Below are 25,148 nucleotides of genomic sequence, written 5' to 3' on the forward strand. Positions count from 1 at the left end.
TATTTCCGCCGCCGGTTCGGGCGGATTCGGCGCCCGCCGGCCTCGCTCGCTCCGGTAACGGTCGGTGCGGGTTCAAATGAGCCGCGGCCGGGCCGGGCCCCGCCGTGACTCGCTCTGAGCCGGGCCGGGACCGGGGCCACCCCGCTCGGGCTCGGCGACCAGGAGGCGGAGGCCGGGGAAAGCAGGATGACGGTGCTGCAGGAACCCGTCCAGGTACCGACCCCCGGGCGGCTCAGGCCCCAAAGCCCGGCCCGGCCCGGGTTAGGCCGCCCCGCCCGCTCTGGGGCCGGGGCTCCGGGGCGCTCCCGGCCGCCCCTCAGCCGGTGGGCCCACAGGACCTTCAGCTCCTCCGCCCTCCCTCCCGCCGGAGCCCGCCGGGCTTCCCCTTCCAGCCTGCCGTCCCCATCCCCGGGCCGGCCGCGCTCGCCCCTCTGCTCCCCGGGCCCCTGAGGGGTGTCGGGCTCCCCGCAGCTCCTCAACCGATCCGGCTCCCAGGAAAGGTCCCCCCGCGGATCCCCCGGGAGACCTGTTGATACTTCGCTCACCTTTCTGCGTTTGTTGCCGTGTCGTGTTTAAATGCTCGCAGCGTGCTCGGATCCTTCCGTGTGGTGCGAGTGAAGGACGTTCCTTCTTCCCAAAGAGTTGTTTCCTTCGGATTGATGGGAGACCTAGGAGAGAAAATAATGTAATTTTCGTTTTTCTCTCGTGTTTCAGTCTCACTGCAGTTGCTCTGATGGATTTCCTGTTCTTGTGCTCAGCCTTCCCATCCAAAAGTCGTGATTCACGGAATTAAGAGCTGCTTTTTCTTTCTGCAGTTCCTGTATGCCCATTTTCTAACTACTCGTCATCTTCATCAATCAGTCGTCTTACTCATGTTCCCATTCTTTTTTTAAAATGTATTTCTATCATTTTAACAGGATGTTTTGGCTTTTTTTCTACTTACAGTGAGAGGTTCCTGGCAGAAGTGTCTTGTTAGAGCACGATTGTGTTCTGTAATGAACATAGTGAGAATTCTTGTTTTTGACTCTTTTCTTTCTAATGAAAAGGTGGAAGGGGAAGAGAGGCTCCTGTGGAAAGCCATGCTGCTGACTTGACCCTGTCTATGGAAGATGGTGGCTGTGAGGGCATTCTTGTAGACCAGGGTTTGTGTCCTTGATGTCACCGCTCTCTTCATCGCCTCTGAGAGCAAGGGTCAGCGCAGTGCTGGAAATGCTTTTGGCCACTTGGTCCATCTCCTGCAGAGGCCATCCTGCATTGGTGTTAGCTTTGGAGCTGGGCTGGTTGTTTTGCACCACTTGGGTATTCTAGGAAAACATGGGATTACAATAGAAAAGGAAGCAAGAATGCTTGCTGCAGTGTGAATGAGTGAAGCTGACAGGAAACAATACCAAATGTTTCCTGTGCTGTGCTAACTAGACTGACCAAGTGGAAATATCTGCTCTTCTGAGAGCTCCCTGAGAGAAATGTGTAGAGTTTCAGCAAGGTAAAGATCTCTCTAATGCTGTTCTCCGTTCTTAACCTCTTCCAGGCTTGGATGTTTTGATGGGGCTTTGCTATGTTGAATGTATCTATTTAGATTGACTATATCTATTTAGAGTCTGTTTTTAAATGACAGATCATCCCTTTAGCAGTAATTCTGCTGCTTTCAGTTTACTGCTGTTCTTGCTTACAGGAGTGCTGGTAAGTTTAGGACTTCTTTGTGACTGGGTAAAGTCCATTGCATTTTTGAATTCCCAGTTTAGCTGAAGTCTACGTACTTAGCTCTGTTTTTATCATTTTCTTAAATGAAATTATTGGGAAAGGTGACAGTACTCATTTTTGTCATTGCAGGAATTTTTCCTGTTTGTCTGTTCTCTCCCAATCTTTCAGATACCTACAGGGCTCAGCATTCCAGGAAAAAAACTGTCATCCTTACATTCTCACAGCTCAGTGTTACTTATTTGTCACAGTGTGACAGATAAATAACAGAATTTGTGTTTGTATGTAGTCTCATATGTCTTGTGCTTTAAATGAAATTCATGTCCCAGAAGACATCCTGGCCACTGGTTAGTTTTTTGCTAACTTTTAAAATTCTTTTAAGTTGAACAAAGTGCCAGAGTTTATAGCCCTGTGCTATACTTCCTGATACGGTCAATTTAAAACCCTTCAGCTCCAACATAAAACTCCGAGTCCCATGTGCTGAGAAACAGGCTGGATGCCTTCCAAATACTTCTGAAAAACATCTTGGAAAGAAAATGAGCACTTTGCTTGGAATTCAGCTGTTCAAGGTGATCATCTGCTGTGACTCACTGGAATGGTGCTTGAACTTGGCTGCAAACTGCAGGACCAACGTGTGCTTGTTCAGCGGGCAGAGTTTGTGTAACTGGGGAATGCAGCACAGCCCATCCCAGAGCTCTCCTCCTCCCTGCCCACCCTGAAGACTGAAATCATGGCAGAATCTGCTTAGCATGGCAATATAGGCTAAACAGCTTGGAAAATAATTTCCAAGGCTGTATAACTGTCAGAAGAGAACATCTCTTAAGAGCTGTTTGGCTTAGATATGAAGTGACACTTGGACAATGCACAGGATTTTCTGGGTAGAAGATGGACCTGTCTGAACCTTGATTTTATTTTCCTGCTCTCCTCTCTGAAGATGCCTTGCTGCAGGGCTGTGTATGGTAGTTTTGGAATTCCCTGTTCATTTTGCATTTCAAATTAATTATTTTTCAAAAGGGTGATTAGGACCTGGAGGTTCATTGTCTCTACAAGCACACTTGAATAAAATGTGGAAACACTTCCAACATTTCTCCTTCCTGTGATGCAGCCCTGAGAACAGGGCTGAGAAGACTCTTCTGGTGTGGTTAAGCAGTTGTGTGCCACTAGTGCTGTGCACGTGCATTGTGCTTCTTCTAGAACAAACTGAACTACTGTGCTATATTGAGATTAACGTTCCTGTCCCAAACGGTGGGCAAGAAATCCTCTTTCGTCAGGCACAGTCATGGTTTAGACATCTGTTCTCATGGAAAATTGTTGCTGCATAGGTATGGCTGATTCCCTGCTACCTTTTTTTCCTTTTCCTGCTTTTAGGAGAGTGTGTGTGAGGATCCAGTTGCCAGCATGGGTCAGTTCAGGGCAGGAGGCACGTTTTGGGCTGCAATCTGATAATTGCTACAGAACAGAGATTCTACTAGCCCGTTTCTTGCTTTCACTGGGACTCTGCTCCACAAAGATAGTCATTTGAGCCAGTGTGTAGTGTAACTCTTACAAAGTGGCTGTGACACAGCCCCAAATCCCTCGTGTCTCGTCTTAGCCTTTGGCAGGATTGTTCCTGGCAACTTGCTCTTGTTTGAGCAGTCAGGTGATCCTGATTTTCCCACTCCCACCCCCACACCTTTGTTTTGCAAGCTGGCTGAGTTACAGCCCTGCAAAGCCAGGCTTTTTAACCTGCCACAACTTGGCTGGATTCATCTAAAAGTCACTTGTGACTTGGTGAAGGAAGAGCTGCTTTTGGGAGCAAGAAAAATGGGAGACCTTGGGTTGCTCTGGCTTCAGGATGGCTTAAAAGATTGTAACCCTGACCTTCTATCTCCCTGTTTGTCCTGCTCTGTCTGTGGGGTGTGGAGCCACCTTCAGCCTGGGAGCCTTTCAAGGCAGCAGGGAGTAATCACTTCAGGAGGCTCTGACGCTCAGTTATCTGAAATATGAAATACAACCAGAGAGAAACAATAGTGTGTTTGTATTGCAATGATCAAATGAAGAGAATTCACTTTTAAATACATCCAAATACTTTCACACAAGCTTAAAAGCACCTGTTGACTTCTTAAGTGTGTTCTTGGGATCTACTGATAGGAGAAAACAGGCTCTCTGTAGAGATTTGTGTATAATATTCCCTGTAGTACTTGGGAGCTCTGGTGTGTTCTGTTCATGACGGCTGTGTGGGCTTCCCGTGAAGAGAACTTGCACAGTTTTCACACCCTGTGTTTGTCAAGTTTGTGTTGGAAGAAGTAGCATATGGTACATGTAACTCGGTGATGTTAGGATTTTTTATTTTTTTTAGATTAAACTGGTGCTTGCCTTTTCCACTGGGAATAGCTCTGCAGGGCAGTATTGCTTTCCTGTGGAAGATTTCTTTTAGTTTTGGTGTGTCTCATGGGCTTTAGATGCAAATTCTATTTTTCTTTAGTTGCTGATGAGTATTAGAGAAATTCTAGATCACAGTGCCTTGAACTCCTAAATTCAGATCTCATTTGGGATCAGTAACAGCAAAACTACTGCAAAATGGCTCTTTGCTGCTGATGAAAAAGGACTTTGGAACTGAAACAAAGACCCTAGATGGGAAGGAACTGCTGTCCTGATCCCAGCCCTGCCCACCTTGGAGCACACAGTCTGATGAGCATGCACAGCACCCTTGGAGTAGGTGGGGAAGAAAGGCTGAACAGGTCTTAAATGATTTTTCAAATCCCAGCCTTCTTTTTCAGATAACAGACAACTTTTAATGTGATCTGAAGAAAGTTGGCCGAGCAGTGTGTGTGAAACCCTCTTATCCCAGCCCTGGACAGCTCTTGTTTGTCAGCTACTGGTGACAGCAGTGCAAGTAAATGACACCTGCTTTGGTGGTGTGCAGGTTGCACTCCTGTGTGCATGTTTATTCCTCTGGAGTTGTGCCATCCTTCCAGTCTGCACAAATATTGGTTGTCACAAACCCAGACTTGGTGTTCATGAAAAAGTAAACAGTACCCAGGAGCAGGATTTGGCCAAGTGTGTGTGAGCAGAATCAGAAGTAGGTTGTGTTCATCTGAGGCTGTAGAATACAGGTTGTCCGTTTCAGTTGCATTGCATTTATTCTTGGGTGCTGCTTCACAGCTGGTGGCAGTGAAGAGGTGCCTGAAGGCCCCACAAAAAGCTGCACAAAAAGCAGTGGATCCTGTTCACCTTGGCCCTTAAGGGAACACTGATGCCTCTTCAGGGAAGATCATTTTTACTGAGATGTTTAATCAGCACCAGTCTCATCTTGAACACTGAGAGGTTTCTGGGCCTGTTGGGTTTTGCTTTGGCATCTTGGGGAGATGCTTTAATGGGATCCTCTGACCAGTTGGGGTTGGATTTTGTTTTTATCTTTACTGAAGGTGTTGTCGTTTGGTGGTAGTTTGCAGTAATTCCTGCTAAGTTGTGCACCAGGCTAAAACTCAGTAATTTCTGAGGGGTTTGGATGGATGTGTCTGGTAACGAGTGAGAAACACTCTAAGGTTGATTCATTACTTCAGTGCAGAGTTTGGTGGGGTTTTTTTAAGCCTCATTACTAATAGCTGAAACAAATACAACTTGGCTGGCATGTTCATCCTCCCCTCTATAAAACCAAGCTGAACTTTGCCTTTTGACAGTAAGAGGTAATGGGCTTTTTTAATTTTGAAAGCATCCCCACTAAATGAAGGTGATTTTCTTGCTTTGCAGGCTGCTATCTGGCAAGCACTGAACCACTACGCGTACCGCGATGCCGTGTTCCTCGCAGAAAGGTTATATGCAGAAGGTGTGTACTTTGGAATTATAAAGCTGATGCTTTTTTTTCAATTTTAATTTGGGATATTTGAGCCTCTGCTCCTGCTTTGTTTTCCTGCTGTTCTGATAATGTTTAGCTTTCTGCTTGGGGAAAGCAGAGGAATGCCTTGCAATTAGGTTGGAAAATCAAATCATGTAACAGCAGCAGTGTTATTTTACGGTAAAATCTCCTCAAAATTAAACTCAGATTTGTGTGTTTAAATGTAGTGTTTACAGTGATCTGGTTTATGGTATCAAATAGGAGAATGTTGGGGTTTTTTAGTAACCCTCAAGCATTGCATGTCTTCCAAGGGCACTTGAGGATAGATGCAGCACACAAATTCTGCAAATTGGCTTGACATTGAAAGCTGTCTTTGCTAATAATGCTGCTCAGATATGTTGATTGGCTCAAATAAAGTCTTGTGATGGTGAGAGAAAAGCACTGTGAAATTGAGACAATGAGAATCAGAACATATGGAAGAGGTATCTCCTGCTGAATCCCTGCTAATTGTTACTTCATTGTAAAGCTGTCAGGGCTGGGGTATCTTGGATAGTGAGCAGGCAGCAGTAACACAAATCTGTACTTCCTCTGGGTCCTTTAAACACTTTGTTGGTGTGTTCTAGCACCTTTTATTTCTTTAACCTTTTCTCCATCACCTCAGAGAAGCTTTCTGTTCTTCTGTACTTCTTTCTCCTTGTTACTTGTGGTCAGCTTTCCTTCTCTATTTTGAAAGGTATTGTTCTCTAATCACTAACACAAAAAACACCTCAATCTTTATGCTAAAATACAAGCACCATACCATTTCTCATGCTAAACAACCTGAGCTTATAGTTTGAATTAAACTGTATAAGCTATTTCACGCTCTGTTTTGTAATGAAGTATTTTGCCTGCCATGCCCGCAATGCAGTTCTTAACAATGGAAGCACAAACCTAAGTTTTGAGAAATAAAGGCTTCTTTTTCCTTGTGTCAGGGTTACAAATGGAATCTGAGGTGTTTGATCTGGTGCTGAAATGAGTAATGTTGTGTAGAATGTTATGTAACCTGGTAATCCAGGTGTTCATGAAGAAAATAGTATTTTAGGGATGACAGAGCTCCCCTGAACACAACACACTGTGAGGTGCAGGGAAATGGTAGATTGAAGGTAGTTGCCAAGGATTTAGGAACAAAGAGAATCCACTTTTTGCAGCAGCCAGGAGAAAAAGACCTGACTTGACAGAGGCACATCTTTACAGAATAATTCTCTGCAAGAGTACTTCAAACAGCCTTTTTCAGTGGCCAGCAGTGCTGAGAGAAAGCAGCGTGAATACTGACATTTGGTGCAAGCAATTAACTGCTAACAAAACATCTGGCTCCTGGTTAAAATAAGTGGTTACTCTGCAGAGTGGAAGCTGCAGAACTTGAATGCAGTGGCTCCATGTTGGCAGGAGTGATTTCACCCAGAGAAGAACTTCTTTTAAGTCTACCTGCAGTTCCTGTCCTTGATGGGACATCTGTGGCTTGGTCATTTCCCAGAGCTCTCAAAGTCTGCTAAAGTACTGGATAAAAATTGATTTAACTTGAATTTTCAAAAGGTCTTCTGGTGTTTTTAGGATAAGGCTAATAAAATGTCCTCTGTTTGGGTCTTCTGTTTCCATTGTCACTGTCCAGGTGATGACAAAAACTTAAAATAGTCAGTTTTCAGTGAAGCAGAGGATTTGGGCAGATTCCCAAAGAGGTTTTTATATAGTGCTCATATTGATTTTTCTAAAGATTTCCCTATGGGTGGGTGAACAAACATCAAAATTGTTTGTTTAATGCTGAATTCCATTTGCAGGATAATGTCTTCTGAAAAGTTAAAAGGTAATGTGGGTTATTAATTGTTTGAAGTTGCTCATGTTCATACACAGCTTTTGATTTAAAATATCATTGTGTGAGGGTGATACAAGTGTAGCATTTGGAGAAGTACAGAGAGTGAGTTAAGTCACCATGGATGTACAAAATCTGTGAGTTTACAGAAAGGATTAAAGTTGCTTCAGGGGTTAATTCTGTCCTTCATGGTGTAATCACAAGAGGGTCTGACCTCAGTCTCAAGCCTGGATGCCAAGTCAAGGTCTTTGAGTAGAACGTCCTCAGTGTGGTATGTAATTCATTGCAGTGGAAGAAAATGTGGAAGCAAACATCAAATCTAAATAGTTCCAGTCTGTGCCATAAGGAAGTGTTTCTGCCCTGATCCCTCTTGTTCTCTGTTTAAATAGAGATGACTTTTCCTGATGCTTGACTACTTCACCCGGAATTTAGAAACTTATGAGATCTCAGCTTGGGAAAAGGATTTATGGAATCACAAAATCCCAGAGTGGTTTGTGTTGGAAGAAGCCCATCCAGTTCCACCCCTGCCATGGGCAGTGACACCTGCCAGTGTCCCAGGCTGCCCCAAGCCCTGTTCAGGCTGTAGGAGAGCTTGTCCCTATTGCTAGTTCCCAACATAAAGCAGCCAAAGCATCTGAATGATGCTGTTAGGCCACATTCCCAGTGAAATGAGAGTGGGCAGCAAAAAGATCAGGATTCAGTGTTGGTGAAGACCAGTAACTGACCAACTTTAATAGTCATTAAAATCAGAAAATCTCTGCTGAGAGATGTGAAGGTAAAACATTGAATGCTTTAGAACAAGAACAGAAAAAAAATTGTAAATGGAAAAAGACCACTTGAAATTGGGATTAAAACTGGCTACTTGGGCTGGAATAGATCTTCCTTCTGGAGGCTGTTGTACTTGTAGCAGCCATTGTTGTGCCAGTGTTTATGCACTCCTTAAAGTGGTGCAGAGTGTTGGTGGCAGGTGTGGTGACACTGAGCCAAGTCAGTCTTGGTGTGGCCGACACGTTGTTAAAGTAGCTCTGGCCTGGCTGCTTTGCTCGGCTTGCTGCTGTTCTAAGTACAAACTGGCTCATCACTTATTCAGGTTGGGTAGCCAGAAGGATCAAAGTTCCTTTACACCTGTAGATGTTAAGAGTTGAGCTGACTAGCCAAGGGAATGGTATTGGAACTCTGGTAATCACCAACAGATGAAGAAGACTTCATTCAGGAAGTAATTTCTAGTACCATACCCATTTTTTTTCCACCTTGTCCATAGTTGGCTTTTACTCCCTGCCCCAGAATTCTTTGTACGAGGATGATTAACATCTAACTGATGATTTGGTTTTCCAGTACACTCAGAAGAAGCACTGTTTTTACTGGCAACGTGTTACTACCGCTCAGGAAAGGCCTACAAAGCTTACAGGCTCCTAAAGGGACACAGCTGTACCACCCCACAGTGTAAATACCTGCTTGCAAAATGTTGTGTGGACCTCAGCAAGTAAGTAAATCCTTCGTGTTCTGTCCAGGGTTACAAATGGATTTATGTTTTTGCTTGGATTTCTCCCTGGGACATGTCATCTTGTATAAACTAAAAATTCATTGGTCTCTCAGCACAAAAGATTATAAGTTCAATTTATTTTGTTTTCACATATGATCTAATGAGCATTAACCCGTGTTACAAAAACCTCTAAAAGATGTTGAGTAACTTAGACAGGAATTGCCAAGCTGTGTAGAGAGAATGTGAGCTCATTTATACAGCTCTGCTTATTATTTTCTTGTGAGGATGGTCTGTGCTGATAGAAGCATACACCTACAAGTAAAATTTCAAGTGGTCTCAAGAAAAGGTGGTTTGTTTGTTCAGACCAGGTGTTTGGACTCTGATGCCTGAAAAATGCCTCCCACCCCAGCAGTTGTATAAAGTAATTTTGAAGCCTGACAGCCAGTGGCTCATTCTGTGTGAGCAGTGCTGCTCCTGCAGGTGGAGAAGGTACAAACTGAGCCTTTGTTCTCCTTTTGAGCCCTTCTGGCAAGGAGGAAAGGCTCCAAAATCTCTGCCATATCCTGATACTGGCTCTTAACTCGGCCTTGCAGATTGTATTTCTTTGGGAAACAAAGCCAAATTAAGCACTGCTTTAGTTTAGGTGAAGCACCTTCAAAGATCTTGAAGATTATCTTGTCCTTTATCCTAGGATTGATCACTTTTGGAAAAGTCATGCCACTTTGTGCCTCTGGGTTTGTTTTGTTTCTCTTCCCTCCCAGTAGAGCTGTTTGACTGCAGAGTCCTGAAGCTCCCTGTGGTAGAGGAATCCATTGGTTACTTAACCTTCATTTGCAGGAACTGGTTTTTGGTTTAAAACCTGTGAACACTGACAGTGGATTTCTGTTTTTGTTTGCAGCAGGGTGAAAACACTGGACTTCCAGTACTGTGAGCCTTGTAACCCCTTTAAACCTCTTGTTTTTTAAAAAGGCTTGCAGAAGGAGAGCAGATCTTGTCTGGTGGAGTGTTGAATAAACAGAAAAGCCATGATGACATTGTTATGGAGTTTGGTGACTCTGCATGCTTTACACTCTCCTTACTGGGACATGTCTACTGGTAAGGTTGCTTTTTCATTTTGTCCAGTAAAGTTGGAAGGTTTTTACTTGACCAAGCCCAGGTTTAGCCAAACATATCCTTGGTCATTACAGGAGACGCTTCTCTCTGGGTTACACCATTATTCCGGCAGATAGTTGTGGACTCAGTCTGATTTGGAAATGCAAGAATGGTTTAGTTTTCACCCAGAGATTGAAAACACAAATTCCTCTTTCCCAGGTGGATAAGAATGCAGTCCAAGAGTCTGATTAAAATATTAACCATCAATACTTAAGATGGCTGGAAGGCTGGCAATCAGGTTACTGTTGGCAAAAAAGAAGCAAGCTGTTGCAAAGAACTGCATCTTCCTAGAAATGAAAATTCTCAAGCTATTGTAGTGCTTATGTAACTTTTTTTGACAACTGTGTCTAAATATGTTAAGTAACTTCAAAAGAACGAAATTTTTCTCAGGCTTGAAAAATGAGAAATGTTTCTATGCCTCTCAACGTGTTTTTGTTTTTCAACTCCTCTTCTGGAAAAGTCTCTTGAACAAAAGTACTGTTCTGAAGTTTCCCTGTGAACTGTTTCTTTTTGCAGCAAGACAGACCGGCTTGCCAAAGGATCAGAATGTTACCAAAAGAGCCTTAGTTTAAATCCTTTCCTCTGGTCCCCTTTTGAATCACTATGTGAAATAGGTGAGTCTGCAGAGCTGTTTTACTCACATAATTCATTGGAGAGATTTTTGTGAGCAACAATTAACTTAAAAATACTTTGCCATTGTTTAAAATTTGTCTTATTTTCTTCTGTTCTTATTATTTATACATTTTTAGATCTAACAATCCAAATGTGCTTTCCAGCCTACATTTAGTAGACACTTAGAAACTGTTTCTGAGAATAGCTTGAACAAACAATAAATTAAAATTATTAAAGATATTGATTGTCCATGGTTTTGTAGGTGAAGAATGGAAGAACACTTCCATTTTAGTCCAAAGGGCTCAGAGTGACCTGGTCTAGTGAAGGGTGTCCCTGCTTATTGCAGAGGGCTGGAGTGAGATGTTCGTTAAGGTCCCTTCCAACACATCCCAAATGTTCTATGATTCTAGGAAATGTTTTAAAACACTTCCCAAATCCTCTGTCCCTTGTTCTTGATTCAGACTGAATATTCAGTGTATAGACTCAGGAATAACTATTTAATCTCCTTCCACTGTTACAGGTGAAAAGCCAGACCCTGACCAAACATTTAAATTAACATCCTTACAGAACTTCAGCAGCTGTCTGCCCAACACTTGCACAACGTTGGTGTCTAATCATAACATATCCCACAGACAGCCTGAGAGTGTCCTCATGGAGACACCCCAGGACACAATTGTGAGTTTTGCTCGAATCATTGTAAAATCGTTTGCTAAAATCGGTTCTTTTTTCCAGCTTAACTGAAAAGTGTTAATTAAACTATACCCTAAGTACCTAAGAGCTGCCTTTTATTCTTCAGGAGTTGAACAGAATCAACCTAGAATCCTCCAATTCAAAGTATTCCTCCTTGAATTCGGATTCTTCCATGTCTTACATTGACTCGGCCGTGATTTCCTCGGATTCTGTCCCTCTGGGGTCAGGAACTGCCATATTGTCCAAACAGGCTCAAAATAAACCAAAAACTGGACGGAGTTTGCTGGGGGGACCTGCAACTTTGAGCCCACTAACTCCAAGGTAAGTCCTTGGGATGGCCAAGCTGTGCCCAGGGCTGAGCCGCTGCGGGTGTTTGGAGCAGGAGGGCTGGTGCTGCACAGCACTCTGACACATGTGGTGGTGGAGTTTGTGAACACTGCTCTACAGGGAAACCCAGACAGCTTCAGCAGCTGCTCTTGCTCCTACTGTTGATCTCTTCTGGTTTTTAAACAAGCAGTTATTTGGAGAGGAATGGCTGATTGACAATATTGCTTATTGTCATGTTCTCACTTGAAAAAAATCTCTGAAGGAATATGCAACTGCTCTGGAATAAATTTCATTATGAAAGGCTGCTGTAAAGAGCTTTTCTTGAAGTACAACTCCTGATGATCCTGTGGGTCCCTTCCAGCTCAGGATATTCCATGACCTGGCTCTCTGTTTTAACCCCTGCATCAGACCAGCTCTCCAGGCCTAACATTCAGACACTGACCCTTCCTCTCTGATTTGTTCTCAGCTTTGGAATTTTGCCACTAGAAACCCCGAGCCCTGGAGATGGATCCTATTTACAGAACTACACCAATTCCTCCTCTGTAATTGATGTGCCATCCACTGGAGCACCTTCAAAGAAGGTACCTTGTGTTCTGGAGCTCAGCTGCTCTTCTGAGAGCCTGACGCTGCAGTGCACTTTAAAGAAGAATCCATAATACAGAGAAAAAAACGTGAGCTAAGTTTTCCGCCCCAGATGCCCAGGCTGTAGTTGCTGGACTAACCGAGGGAAGATCTGTGTTCTGTCCACCTCCCATCACAGACAGTTTGTGCAAGCAGTGGAGCTTCCAAACAACAGCAGATTCAAACATTTCAGTTTGCAGGGTAGAGTGTGAAGACTTGGACTTCTTGTTTTATTTATTTAATGTATTTTCTGAAGCCCCAAGAGAGCTGAAGCTACTGATCTTTCGCAAGTAGTTTTTGAATTGTAGTTTACAGACCAGAGTAATAAAAATCCTGCTGCTGGTTTGTGAAGGACTGAGAGAATGGTGCTGTTTTACTCAGCAAAGGCTTGGGTAGGGGAAACTAAAAATTGTCCGTTTTACTCAGGAAGAAACTGCTGTAGTTACCATAGTGATAAATGAGAGGTGGAATGTTGGTGACAGTTGAAGAACTATTTGTTCCTTTCTAAAAACAAAAACCTGAGGATTTTTCCCTGTATTTTTAGTAAATCTACAAGTTGCATGAGGGATGTTGGTGTTTTGTAGGGGGCAGTATTTTGAAGTAGTGTTGGATCCCTCAAAAAGTAGAACTTGAGCTGCCGCGTTTGCTCTGGACAAATCTTGATGCTCCCCTTGCAAATTCTGAAAGGGAAAGGTGGGAACTGTACTAAAGTGGTCAGTTAGGAATGTGCTTTGCTTGGCTGATCCAATTCCCATCCTGTACTTGCTCAGGACCTATTGAAAACAATGGCTTGTGGTGGACTCTGCACATACAGGAAGGTAAATTTCCATGAATCTGAAAATGGAAATGAAGTTAGTAAGGTGCAGCTCTTCTGAGAGCTGAAAAGCTTTGGGAAATCAAGTGGGATTTGCTGCTGTTTTGTTGCTTTGCTGAGTGTGACACAACAGCACTGAGGTGTAAATTTCACTACTCCACACTTAATCCCTGCTGAGATGGAGCTGTGCCACTACCAAAACACAAATATTTAATACATTTTAATAAACAAATTCTGGTTCATGCTTTGTCCAGTGCAAATAGTGACTGTGCCAGTTCCACTTTGCTCTTCCAGTTCTGTGTCAGACAAGGTTTGGTGGAGCTGTGGCTGAACAGAGGCAGTTTCCTAGGCAACACTTACATAAGTGAATGGAGCACTAGGATGAATCCAAAGGCTTCCTGTCTGAGTGGGCAAGTTTCCTTGCTGGCCACCTGAACCATCCTCTGGTAACAGAATCTGGGAAAGGAAGGGAAGGACGGAGCTTTAAAGGTTGGATAATGCACAAAATGGCATTGCTTGTGCTGGTGTTGATCCACTTGTCCCTTTCCAGTGTCTCTTCCAAACTGCCGTCACTGAGTTGAACGTTGGTGTCCCTGGAGTGGGCAGGAAGATAATTTTTTGAAGCTTTTTTTAAAAAGATAGGAAGAGGAGGATCAGTTCTGAAAACAGTCTGCGGTGCTGTGCAGTTTGTGAATGGTTTCTGAAAGAGATTGTAATAGGATAATTTAAGAATCTTTTTCTTTCTCTCTCTCTCTATACATATATATTTACAACTTTCTGCAGGAAAAAGCCTTTAAATACAATGTCTTTTAATTCCCTTTTGTTCTTGCACAAGCACTTTAACATATATCTCTTCTTGCCACTAGATGGAGATTCCATATCTTCAAATAATGTGCATAAGCTTTGTAGACTTGGTGTTGTTAAGAGGAAGAAGGAGAAACACTTTTGATGGCTTCCCCTTGGCATGGGGGAACCTTCACCTTCATTAAAACAATTGTGTTTCTCCTTGTGCAGTGTTTGGTGGGTGGAGTGGGCTGGGTTTGGTGCAGCAGAGATGGAAACTCCTGAGTGACTTAATAACAAACCTGTAGAAACTCTGTGTTGTGCAGACTGTCAGCAGGATCAGCCAGGCTGGAACAAAATCTGTCTTCTCCCAGAGTGGGAATAGCCGGGAAGTCACTCCAATTCTTGTTGCACAAACACAGAGCTCTGGTCCACAGACAAGGTAAAAAAATTATAGTTCTGGAGCATTTTTGTTTAAAACAAAGCTAAAAGCTATTACTACTAAAAGTGGAGCAAAGAAGCTTGCTTTCCAATGTGTAACTCTTAAATTTCTGTTTTCAGTACAACACCTCAGGTATTGAGCCCAACCATTGCTGCTCCACCCAACGCGCTGCCTCGACGAAGCTCTCGCCTATTCACCAGTGATAGTTCTACAACCAAGGTACAAACCTCCCAGAGCTGCAAATCCCTGCCTTTACCCATGCCACTGTGCCAATTGCTATTTTCCACATATTCGTAGCAGTTTCAGCAGTTTAAGAGCAGATCCTGCAGTGAGCAGGGCGTGGCTGGGCATGGTTGCTACACATGGTTTTACACAATTCACTCTCAAGTTTAGATTTCTGAATTTAAAATACTCTTTTTATATGTAACTCTCACTTTTCTTATTCACAGGAAAATAGCAAAAAATTAAAAATGAAGTTTCCACCTAAGATTCCAAACAGAAAAACAAAAAGTAAAACAAATAAGGGAGGAATAACTCAACCAAACTTAAATGACAGTTTGGAAATTACCAAACTGGACTCTTCCATCATTTCAGAAGGGAAAATTTCCGCTGTTGCACCACAAATCCAAGCTTTCACACTACAGAAGGCAGCAGCAGGTCTGTTTGAGCACTGTTGGACTGTAATAGAGTAAAATCTGATCTATCTGGGTTTTAATGTTGCTTCAGTATTTCCTTCTTTCCCATTTCATTTAGCCTGCAGCTCTCACCTTTGTATAATAGATAAAAACTGATTTAATTCAGCATCTTCTTGTTAACTTAGAAACATGTGAAGAAATATTGAGAGTGGTAATTATCAGCAGATACATCTTGCAAGCTCTGGTCCTTATTAATGATTAAAGTATTTTCAAAGTATTGATATATCAAGTATTATAAATTATTATGCAATGTATTAATTATGATAATAGAACAAGTAATGTTATTATAAGCGTTATGTTGTTATAAAGTATAACTTGAAAATTTTAAAGTATGTCATTTATGACAGTATTATTTTCCTTGGAAACTGATTCAAAGGAGTTACTCATAACCCAGTCATCTCCCCTCAAACAGGAGCTTTATGTAGTCTGTTCTCCCTTGATATTTCCCATTTGTTTAAAAACAAGTATTTATTCAGACAAAATGCTGAATTCCCCTCTTTTGGCTCAGTAATGTTTCCAGGCAGCAAGAGGATGTATCCATGGCTACCAGGCTTGTGGAAACAGCTCAGACCTAGAGAAATGTTTGAAGAGCTGCTGGAAATGCAGAACTCCACTTGTCCTGAGCCCCAGAGTTTAAGGACTCATTATTTTTTGGCTTACCTTACAGAGGCCGATATTCAGAATATCATGCTCATGTTAATTAAGTGTATCATGTTAAGAGTGTATAAACTTTGTTTGGAAACTCCTGAAAGGTTTCCATAGGTGAATTCAGGAGCAGTTCACAAGGGAGAGCTTTTGGGATTAGCACTTCCAAGTAAATAAATCTCAGCTGTCTTTTTTCCCTTTTGTTCCCCACTTTTATTTATTGTGTTTTTCTCCTAGAAGGTTTGATGAGCCTTCTCCGGGACATGGGGAAAGGTTATTTAGCCTTGTGCTCGTACAACTGCAAAGAAGCCATCAATATTTTGAGCCATTTGCCATCCCACCACTACAACACAGGCTGGGTGCTGTGCCAAATTGGGAGAGCTTACTTTGAGCTGGCAGAATACATGCAGGTAGGACCTGGGGCCAGGCCTTCCTCTTTCTTCTCTCTTTGCTTTGGCAGTTTTACACAAAACCTTCAGATCTCTTGAAAAATCTATGAGAAGTCTGCAGTTGGGGTAAATGGGTAAATATAAAAGTTACACCTGGAATGGATTTAGATCTTGAATCTGGTTCATTAGAGCTTTTTAATTGAGCTTTTCTCAAACTTTTTTCTTCATGTTATTTCCTCTTGTATCCAACTGTTGGGGTCTCCTCCTTGTGTGTCCTGTCTCTGCCTCCTGCTGTGCTGATGGAATTATTTGCACTGCACTGTTTTAGAATAGATCACTCAATAGTTTGAGCTCTAAACCAAAAACCTTCTCTCCATTGGAGTTAATTCTGGTCACATCAGTGACCCAGTTTCCCTTCCAGCCTCACAAATGAAGCATTGGCACAGCTGAGGTCCTGCCAAACTGCTCCAGAATCAGAAGTGAGCAGTTAAGGGTAATCCCACAGTTTGCCTCTCCTTGGCACTGTTGTCCTGATGTGCCCGTTTGCTAAGTTTTTAAAATACTCCTTGGCAGAATGTGTGCAGGAGACAAAGGAGTTTTGAGCTGTGCACAAGATTGTTTTGAGATGGAACATGCTGGGTGCTTTCACAGATTATTTAGAAAGGTGAGGGTACAGATTTTAATCACAGAATTCCAGGATGGTTTGGGTTGAAAGAGACCTTAAAGCTCACCCATTCCCACCCCTTCCATGGCAGGGACACCTCCTACTGTCCCAGGCTGCTCCAGCCCCAATGTCCAGCCTGGCCTTGGGCACTGCCAGGGATCCAGGGACAGCCCCAGCTGCTCTGGGCACCCTGTGCCAGGGCCTGCCCACCCTGCCAGGAACAATTCCTGCCCAATATCCCATCTAACCCTGCCCTCTGGCAGTGTAAAACCACTGCCCCTTATCCTGGCACTCTTTGTTGGGATGGTTCACAATCATAACAGGCCTATGAAAGTCTGTTGCACTCTTTCTGATTTTGTGGAGGATGTTTTTGCCTTGCTCAAGCATGGATAGAAACAGGAATGCAGCTGAGTCAGCAGGAGGGAGAGCTGGCTGCATTCCTGCTGGCATAAGTATCCTGGGATACAGTCACTTCCTTCCCTTGAAAGGAAAGTTCCAGGACCTGCAGCTCTGTGGAACACTTAAAAAGCAAAGAGGATGCTCAGGCTGGACATGAAGCTTTGGACCTTGGCCTCTGTGCTCTGCCTTAGTGGGTGGAATTTTATTTTAAGTTTCATTTCTGTTCTCAGGCTGAAAGAATATTTTCAGAAGTGAGGAGGATTGAAAACTACAGAGTAGAAGGCATGGAAATCTATTCAACCACACTCTGGCACCTGCAGAAAGATGTTGCCCTTTCAGTTCTTTCTAAGGATTTGACAGACATGGATAAAAACTCACCAGAGGTATAAAATGCTGTGGGCTTGAATGAGAAGAGGGGAGCTGTACATGGTAAAATCAATGATTCAGAACAGAGCTTTGAGCTCTAATCCAGTGTACTCTCCAGTGGGAATACACCTGAACATGGCAAAACTGGAGAGGGAGGTGGCAGGGTTGTCTGTTGAACTGCTGATGCCTGAAATGGCTCCTTAAACTTTGAATATCAACTTAATGTGGAACAAGTTGAAACCTTTTATCTGTTAATGGTTATTTAAATTTGCCTTGGCATGATTCAGCCAGGAAGATCATAGGTTAGTCAGTCACTTCTGCTGCTGCCAGTGTGCAGGGATAAGGAATATCTTTTTCCTGTACCTTTTAATTGCTGTAGTTAATTCACTGGCACTTAAAATATTTGTTCTAGAATTTATTTGCAGACATGATGTTGCACATTTTAGTACCAAAGTCCATTAATCTGCAGGGTGTGTGGTAATGTAGTCACGATGTGCCAAAACCCAGAAATCTTTCAATGAATGCCACAGTAAAAATAAAAGATGTGAATTGATAAATGTGCTCTTAAGAATTGAGAAAACTATAGAGGATATTGGAAATCTTTTTGGTGGAGGAGGAAATCCAATTCATATTGTCCTGTTAGTTTGTCTAAGAGTGGAAGACTCAAACCCAGTGAAGCAGTTGGTGTTTGTAGTAAGATTAGTCAGGATAAAGGGAAATGCAGATTCTAATCCAAGGAGTGGAAAATAGTTATGTGCTTTGACAGTGATGCTAAAAATTTGGGGAAGTGAGGAACCCTGGGCTGTGGTATTTACAGTCGTGGTGGGTGCTGAGCAGCAGGGAAAGAGGAGGTTGTTGCTAAAATTCTTCCTCTATAGATTTCCAGATTTGTCAGAGGGAGCTGAAGAAATAAAGTACCATCCCCACCTTTGTCATTCTTAAATATCAAAGATGTTTTATTTCTGGCCTTTTCAACAGCTTCAAAAGCTTTAGTCATAAGTCATAAGAGGATCTAATTGGTGCAGACTTGTTGGGTGTGCATGGATTCTCCATTTCTATATTTCAGCTTGCTTATTTGTTTATTTATTTTGGAAGGTGTATTTAGCCCTGCTTGCCTCACAGGAATGAGCCCCAACTAACTGTTGATTTATTCCTGTTTTTACTTTTGAATCTAGGAGTAAGTTATTTATAGTTATCTAAAGCAATACAGCTAAATGTGTTCAGATCAAACTTAGTCAAACTCAGAGCTGTAAAAAGGGGTTCTGCTCCTGCCCTGCTGTTGTTCCAGGCCTGGTGTGCTGCAGGAAACTGCTTCAGCTTGCAAAGGGAGCACGACATTGCCATCAAGTTCTTCCAGAGGGCCATCCAGGTGGATCCAAACTATGCCTATGCCTACACCCTGCTGGGCCACGAGTTTGTGTTGACAGAAGAACTGGACAAAGCTTTGGCCTGTTTTAGAAACGCCATCAGAGTCAATTCCCGGCACTACAATGCCTGGTAAGTTTGGCTCTGTCCCCTGCTGCTCCATGTGGTGCAAAATTCCTTCTGGAGGAACATCTCCTGGATGCTGCCACTGCTATAATTTCATGAAGTCACAGTTTGTGTGGAAGGGACCTTACAGCCCATCCAGCCCCACCCCCTGCCATGGGCAGGGACACATTCCACCACCCCAGGTTGCTCCAAGCCCTGTCCAGCCTGGCCAGGGACACTTGCAGGGATGGGACAGCCACCATCTACCTACCCCTCTTCCATCCTAGAAGAGAGCAAAGCCATTCCTGCAGAAGATGGGGTGGCTACTTTCACAAGGAAGGCAAAAAAATGGAATATTTTTTTTGTTTTCATGGATTGTTTAGGCTGTATTAACCCAGCTATTTTGTTCTGCTGGGCAGCATTCTTTGTGCATTATGTTTCCTTAGTTGCAGCTGCAGAGATGAGATCTCAGCTTCTTCATACCTTAAAACACACTTAGTTTCTTACAGCTTTCTAATATATAAAGCAGTAGAAGTTAGATCTGTGAGTGTGAGTCACTCAGTGTTAATAACTTTTGTGTGCTTTTTATTTAGCAGTTACTTAGCCAGTCTTCCTGAGTATCACACGTCAGTCCTTCAGCTACCCAATGGATAAAGAAAAGAAAGAACTTTTAGACAGATTCGTCCCCCAGGAAATCCCTTCCCACCCTAGATGGGGTTGGCAAAGCTTCAAACCATTCCTTCCATGTCACGCTCACTGACAGAAAGTAATTTGGTTAAAATCCAGTGCTGCTTAGCAGAATTGTTTCTCTGCTGCAGGTACGGGTTGGGAATGATTTATTACAAACAGGAGAAATTCAGTCTGGCAGAAATGCATTTCCAGAAAGCACTTGATATCAACCCTCAGAGCTCAGTCCTGCTGTGTCACATCGGAGTAGTAAGTACACACACTTAACTTGGGTGGGGAGAAGGGGCTGGTGTGGAGAGGAGGTGAGGAGGATTCCTCTTCCTGTGAAGAAGCTTGTTCAGACTTGGTCTAGAATTGCCAAATCCTTTTCTAAAGGAGCAGATTGTAAGTAAACACAGTCTAAAGGGTTTGTCCTTGCCCAGCAGATGAGCTTTTATTTTTCCCTTTTTGGAATTGTTCTCTCTTTGTCTGCCAGGTCCAACATGCACTGAAAAAATCTGAGAAGGCTTTGGACACTTTGAACAAAGCGATCAACATTGACCCCAAGAACCCACTATGCAAATTCCATAGAGCCTCGGTGTTATTTGCAAATGAGAAGTACAAGGTCAGTCTTGGTGCTTGTGGCAGCCTTGACATTCCTGTAGCTGGGAGTGGGGATGCCTCGGGAGCTGAATGTTTTCAGGTCACCCTGGGAAGCACCAGGGCTTGCAGGAAGAGCCTGGGACATGGGCAGCATTTGCTTTGGCAAGTGCCACCGTCACCAGGGTGGTGTGTTAAGTGTTTTGATTGTAATAAAATCTGGGGCCAAAAGGTGTTGCTTTTAAAATTATTATTTTAGTCTGACCCACTATCATGAGTTTATATTAAATTACTAAAAAAACTCAGCCAAGTGCCCCATATCCAATTACAGCAATGAGAGCCAGCTGTTTCCAAGGTTGTATTGTGGAGTGAAAAGTCAGAAGTGAAGCAGTTTTGGGCTGATCCCCTTCTGATCTGACCCCTGTTTAGAATAAGAGAAGATCTTCCCACAGTGTTTATCCAGAGGCTTTTCCTCTGGCCAGTGTTTTTTGGCTCCAGAGGACAAGCCAAGGCTGTTTTGAAACTTGCCTCAGAAATGTGTGTGCACACTGAGAGGGAAAATTTTACTTAAAAGTTTTTTTTATTTCAAACTGCAGACTAAATATTTTTCAGTTGAACTTCTTAATGATGCCAGGTGACTGTCACTGCAGAGTAAACAGCTCCAGCATCAAGAACTAGTTTAAAAGTAAAGTAGAAGTTTCACTAAAAGTGTTTGGTTTCAAATGCCTAATATAAACACTCTTTCCAACCTTTCAGTCGGCTTTACAAGAACTTGAAGAACTGAAACAGATTGTTCCCAAAGAGTCTCTTGTTTACTTTTTAATAGGAAAGGTAGGTAAAACTTCATTGTGATCATAAGTTCTTTGGCTTCCTTGGCTGCTTAATGAGAAAATTTGATGCCTGTCACCAAGACGCTTCCACTTGGAGCAGTATTGTAAAAATTCCCAAAGCTTTAAATAAGGCTTAGTGCTCACAGCTGTATTATGTGCCAGCTTTTAAATGGAAAGGACAGTTAAAGAGCTGGGGATGATGGTCCATCCCTCAGCAGAGCTGGTTATTTGCACATAAAACTATTAAAATACTGAATCGCATTCTCAAGCATTGTGTCAGAAATACTGAATAAGCAGCTACATTCCAGCCTTTCTTGTGTGAAATGCCAGAGAAGTGATCTGATGACAGAAATCCTTCCCACCACCTCCTCTGCTGATGAGCTTTAAATAACTTCTGCAACTTTCTGCTGGGGGGTGTCTGGTCACTTGGAAGCATCAAGACACTTCCCTCTACCACAGTGCAGGAGAGCTCTCTATCAGCGAGATTTCTTTATTTTGTTTAAACTGGAGAGAGAGAAAAGGATTCGTGCTGAAATGTGTTATTTGTCCAGGAGTAGCTGGACCTCTGAACTGACATGAGTGGGTAGGTCTTGACAAACTGAAGTATTTTCACTGTTCAAATGCTCCACACAGATCAGTAACTTCCTCATCTGCTCTTAATGATAAAGAATCTCTTAGCTGCTGGTTTAATTTTTTATTTTTAAATAGGAACATTTGCTCTTTCTACACAAATTTATTTCCCTTGGGGCTCACATAATAAATTTTTTTATCCCCCCTCTGTTGCTTTCCCTAAAGCATCACTGAACGGTGACTTGGAACATTCCTTGCCCAAACCTTTTCAAGTAGCAGCTTCATGTAAATATAGCCTTTTCTGCTTTTTTAGGTTTATAAAAAGCTGGGTCAGACACATCTGGCCCTAATGAATTTCTCCTGGGCAATGGACCTGGATCCCAAAGGAGCCAACAACCAGATCAAGGAGGCCATTGACAAGCGTTACCTGCCCGACGATGAGGAGCCCATCACGCGCGAGGAGCAGATCAGTGAATGTTACCCCTACGAGTCAGGTCTGTGCTCCGGGCACTCAGCTGGGGCAGCAGTGCTAGCTTTAAGAAGTGAAACATTTCTGACCAGTGAGTAATAACTCTGGAGGCCCTTCACTCAGAATTGATTCATTTTCCCTACAGAAAGCATGGCATAAAGGGTTGTGAAATTCCTTTAGATTCCTTTAGTAGGACAGAGATCGTGGTAACTCTAAATTTATGCAAATCATGGGTGGCTTTAGGAGTATCCCAGGAGAGCAAGACATTCCCAGGGCTGCTGTAAGTATTCCATCATAATTTCAGGGTAAATGAATGGCAACTGAAGTTGTCTGTAGATGCTTTCTCAGAAGTTAAACTGGATATTGGATTAAAGTACTTGGTGTGCTGAACATAAAGGGTGGCTTTTGATGGGGGTCATGGAGGCAGTTTGATTTGGATCAAGGGAAAATGAAACACTATGGGGAGTAAATTACAGAAAGGAACAGCCCTGGTTTTTCTTCTCTCAGCTTTTGATTATGATCTTAAATTCCATAAAAACATGCATAGTCATAAATATTGATCCATCTGCGGGCTGAAATGGAGATAGAAAATAAATGCTAATAAGCAATTTAATTCTCTTCCTGCAAAGAAGGAAATACAGCAGGATTTGGATTCTTATTAGACAAATGCTGTGTCCTGCAATTCCAGATTCTCAACTGAAGAATAGGGAAGTGGTGACAACTGTATATCACATTGGTTTTTATTGGTCCTGTGTGCTTTTTAATATGGGAACTTTAGTCTGCACTGCACTTCTGGAGGTATCCAGAGTTTTTCTCTCCCTGCTGTTGTAAGTGGGGTAATTTCAAGCCCCGGCTCCTTGGGCTGAGCCTGTTCTGACCAGGAGATGGAGACAGAGACTGGAACTGCTGAGCAACACTTGAGCAGTACAGAAAAAACCCCAAAGACCAACCAAACAAGAAAAAAAAATTGAAAAAAGAAAAATAAACCAACAGCTTAATCTGTCCAATAAGCATAAACAAATTAAGTGTTGGGCTGTGTCACGGTTCAGGTTCCCTGGCTGTGCAGAGAAAGTGTGGAAGGGTTCCACAGCCTCAGCTGAATGATCCTTTCAGGGTACATGGGAAAAATTAAAGTAATTTAAGGTAACCTGGTGGGGGGAATGGAATTATTTTTTTAATGCTTTGGCTGCCCTGTCTTGGCTGGGCTGGGCAGTGGGGGAGGCTTTGCAGTGGGACAGCCCCGTGAGCCCAGGGTCTCTTTTCCCTCCACAGTGGGCACAGACGAGTCCCAGGAGAGCAGCATGACAGATGCGGATGACACGCAGCTCCACGCCGTGGAAAGCGATGAATTTTAACCTCCAAGAGCCAGTGTCTGAGCTTGAGTGTGTGTGACTGGTACTGTCGTGTTCTCCCCTTCCTTGGCATCCTGGGTTCTACATCTCTGAGCCAGCACTGTCGTTGTTCTCCACTGACACCACGAGTGCACCTCAGACCTGAACTTAGCAGAGTTCATGGCACTGCAGTATCCAGCTGCTGCTGAGTCTGACTAGTTGGCTCTTACACACTTACAGCAGTGACTGAGGAGAAAATGCTGGTTTTGGACTCCCCCTTGCTGGAAAAAAATATCATGGAAGACAGACTTGTGGTTTGCTGTATGGAAGCCAGTAGATGTGGGGATAGTACTAATGAGGAGGTGTCTTGTTCTTTCTCCAGAAATGTGTCTTAGTTTGGGTCTTTCTTGGTAAGCAGAGTGCTGAACCTCATTTCCAAGTTCTCCAAGGACAGTGTTGACAAACAGGCTGTTCAAGACTTTTGCATATTGTAGTGTAACTTAAATGCCAGGGAGTGTCAATGACCTTAAAGCTGCAGTGTCTCCAGTGAGCAACCAGGACTGGGCGTGTGTCAGGCCACGTGAAACACCCCTGTCCCTGCCCAGAGTGCAGCTGCAGGAGAATTGCATTGCAGGATCAGAGCTTTCATCAAATGCTTTCATGTTCTAACCATGAGTTAATTTATTCACCCGGTTTTGGAAAGGTCAGTGTTTACTTTGTATTTCTGTCAGCACCACCTTGCTTTGTTTTTCATGCACCCCTTGACTTGTTCTTCCCCTTTGAAGAATAAAAATTAATAAAGGGAAAAATCAAGAGAGAAATGTAGATACAAGTGTAATGTGAAACATCAAACCCTTAATCCTGTGAGAGTGGGAAGACTGGAAGCCTTAATACAATCAGAACCTTAGTCAAATGCATCGAATAATTGTCTCAGATCAGTATCTGCAGTCTGGTATCACTTTGAAAACCATTTTGTAAAGTGTGGTCCAAGCAGGATGCAAAAATGTGCAATTATCTGTCTTTTTTCCTTATTTTTTTAAGCTGTTCTTTCAGTTTCCCGTTCTAGGAACACTTTCCTTTCCTCCAGGGTCTGTTTCTGAGAGGAGAAAGCTGTGCCACGTTAGTGAGTCCAAACTGCTCTCTGTAGCATTCTGCAGCAGCAATTGGTGCCCTTTGTGCAGTGATGATAAAGAAAGTGTATGATACAAGCAGTTTTAAAGAGCAATTTATGCCTAATAAATTGGGAATGATACAAATTTCATAGCAATGTATTTGTTGTGATCAGTCTTAATTGTTATTTTTGTTGGTTTTTTTTTTTTTAATCCATTGGTTTTTAGGTGTCTCTTAGTTTCCTTTACACTTCAATTTCTTTTGAATTTTGTCTTGTCTACTTGGCACCTCTTCTGTCCCAGTTTCTCTCTGGTCAAGAGCCACATGGACACCTTTATCTTTTAAAAATCATCCCCAAGTTCTGAGCAAGAGCAGAATTCTGTGGTTCAGTGGGGTTTTTTGAAGTAGGAGGATGGGCAGTGAAAAATAGGTTTCAATTCCCCTCATAGGGTGAAAAAACCCTCTGAAATCTGAGGAATCCAAAGAGGTTAAATGGGTTTTGTGCCTCTGCCCTGCATTTTGAGCAGCTGGGTCTGGAAGGCTGGTGGATTTACTGATGGCTGATGGTGGCACATCTGGGCTGGATCAAGGATCTCACACAGATTCCTGGGATTCCAGGGTGATTCCCCCTTCCTGGAGAGCCTTCCCTGGGGAAGACA

At 43.0% G+C, this 25,148-nt stretch overlaps 1 protein-coding gene across 6 annotated transcripts; it reads left to right on the forward strand.

Annotated features, from left to right (window-relative positions):
- Positions 1-20: 20 nt before the first annotated feature.
- CDC27 (cell division cycle 27) lies at positions 21-24,646 on the forward strand. Of its 6 annotated transcripts, none has more exons than XM_058857711.1 (19): positions 21-213; positions 5,431-5,506; positions 8,697-8,844; positions 9,814-9,939; positions 10,513-10,610; positions 11,129-11,283; positions 11,405-11,619; positions 12,092-12,206; positions 14,152-14,285; positions 14,405-14,504; positions 14,735-14,942; positions 15,863-16,035; positions 17,308-17,460; positions 18,732-18,940; positions 19,732-19,849; positions 20,076-20,204; positions 20,936-21,010; positions 21,893-22,073; positions 23,321-24,646. In XM_058857711.1, the coding sequence occupies exons 1-19, from the start codon at positions 187-189 to the stop codon at positions 23,401-23,403; spliced, it is 2,523 nt and encodes an 840-aa protein (XP_058713694.1). In that variant the 5' UTR covers positions 21-186; the 3' UTR covers positions 23,404-24,646. The 6 variants fall into 6 exon arrangements, with proteins under 6 accessions (XP_058713694.1, XP_058713695.1, XP_058713696.1 ...); XM_058857712.1 differs by having other exon boundaries at positions 15,866-16,035; XM_058857713.1 differs by having other exon boundaries at positions 22-213; positions 14,170-14,285.
- Positions 24,647-25,148: the final 502 nt, after the last annotated feature.

This window comes from Poecile atricapillus, chromosome 27, assembly GCF_030490865.1.
Source record: "Poecile atricapillus isolate bPoeAtr1 chromosome 27, bPoeAtr1.hap1, whole genome shotgun sequence".
Lineage (NCBI taxonomy): Eukaryota > Metazoa > Chordata > Aves > Passeriformes > Paridae > Poecile > Poecile atricapillus.

What these genes read in the sequence shown, in the direction of transcription:
- CDC27 (XM_058857711.1), top strand. Translation starts at nt 187, where the DNA reads ATGACGGTGCTGCAGGAACCCGTCCAG. An exon ending in GTGATAGTTCTACAACCAAG is followed by an intron (nt 14,505 to 14,734) that starts GTACAAACCTCC and finishes TCTTATTCACAG; the next exon opens with GAAAATAGCAAAAAATTAAA. An exon ending in TCCCGGCACTACAATGCCTG is followed by an intron (nt 18,941 to 19,731) that starts GTAAGTTTGGCT and finishes TCTCTGCTGCAG; the next exon opens with GTACGGGTTGGGAATGATTT.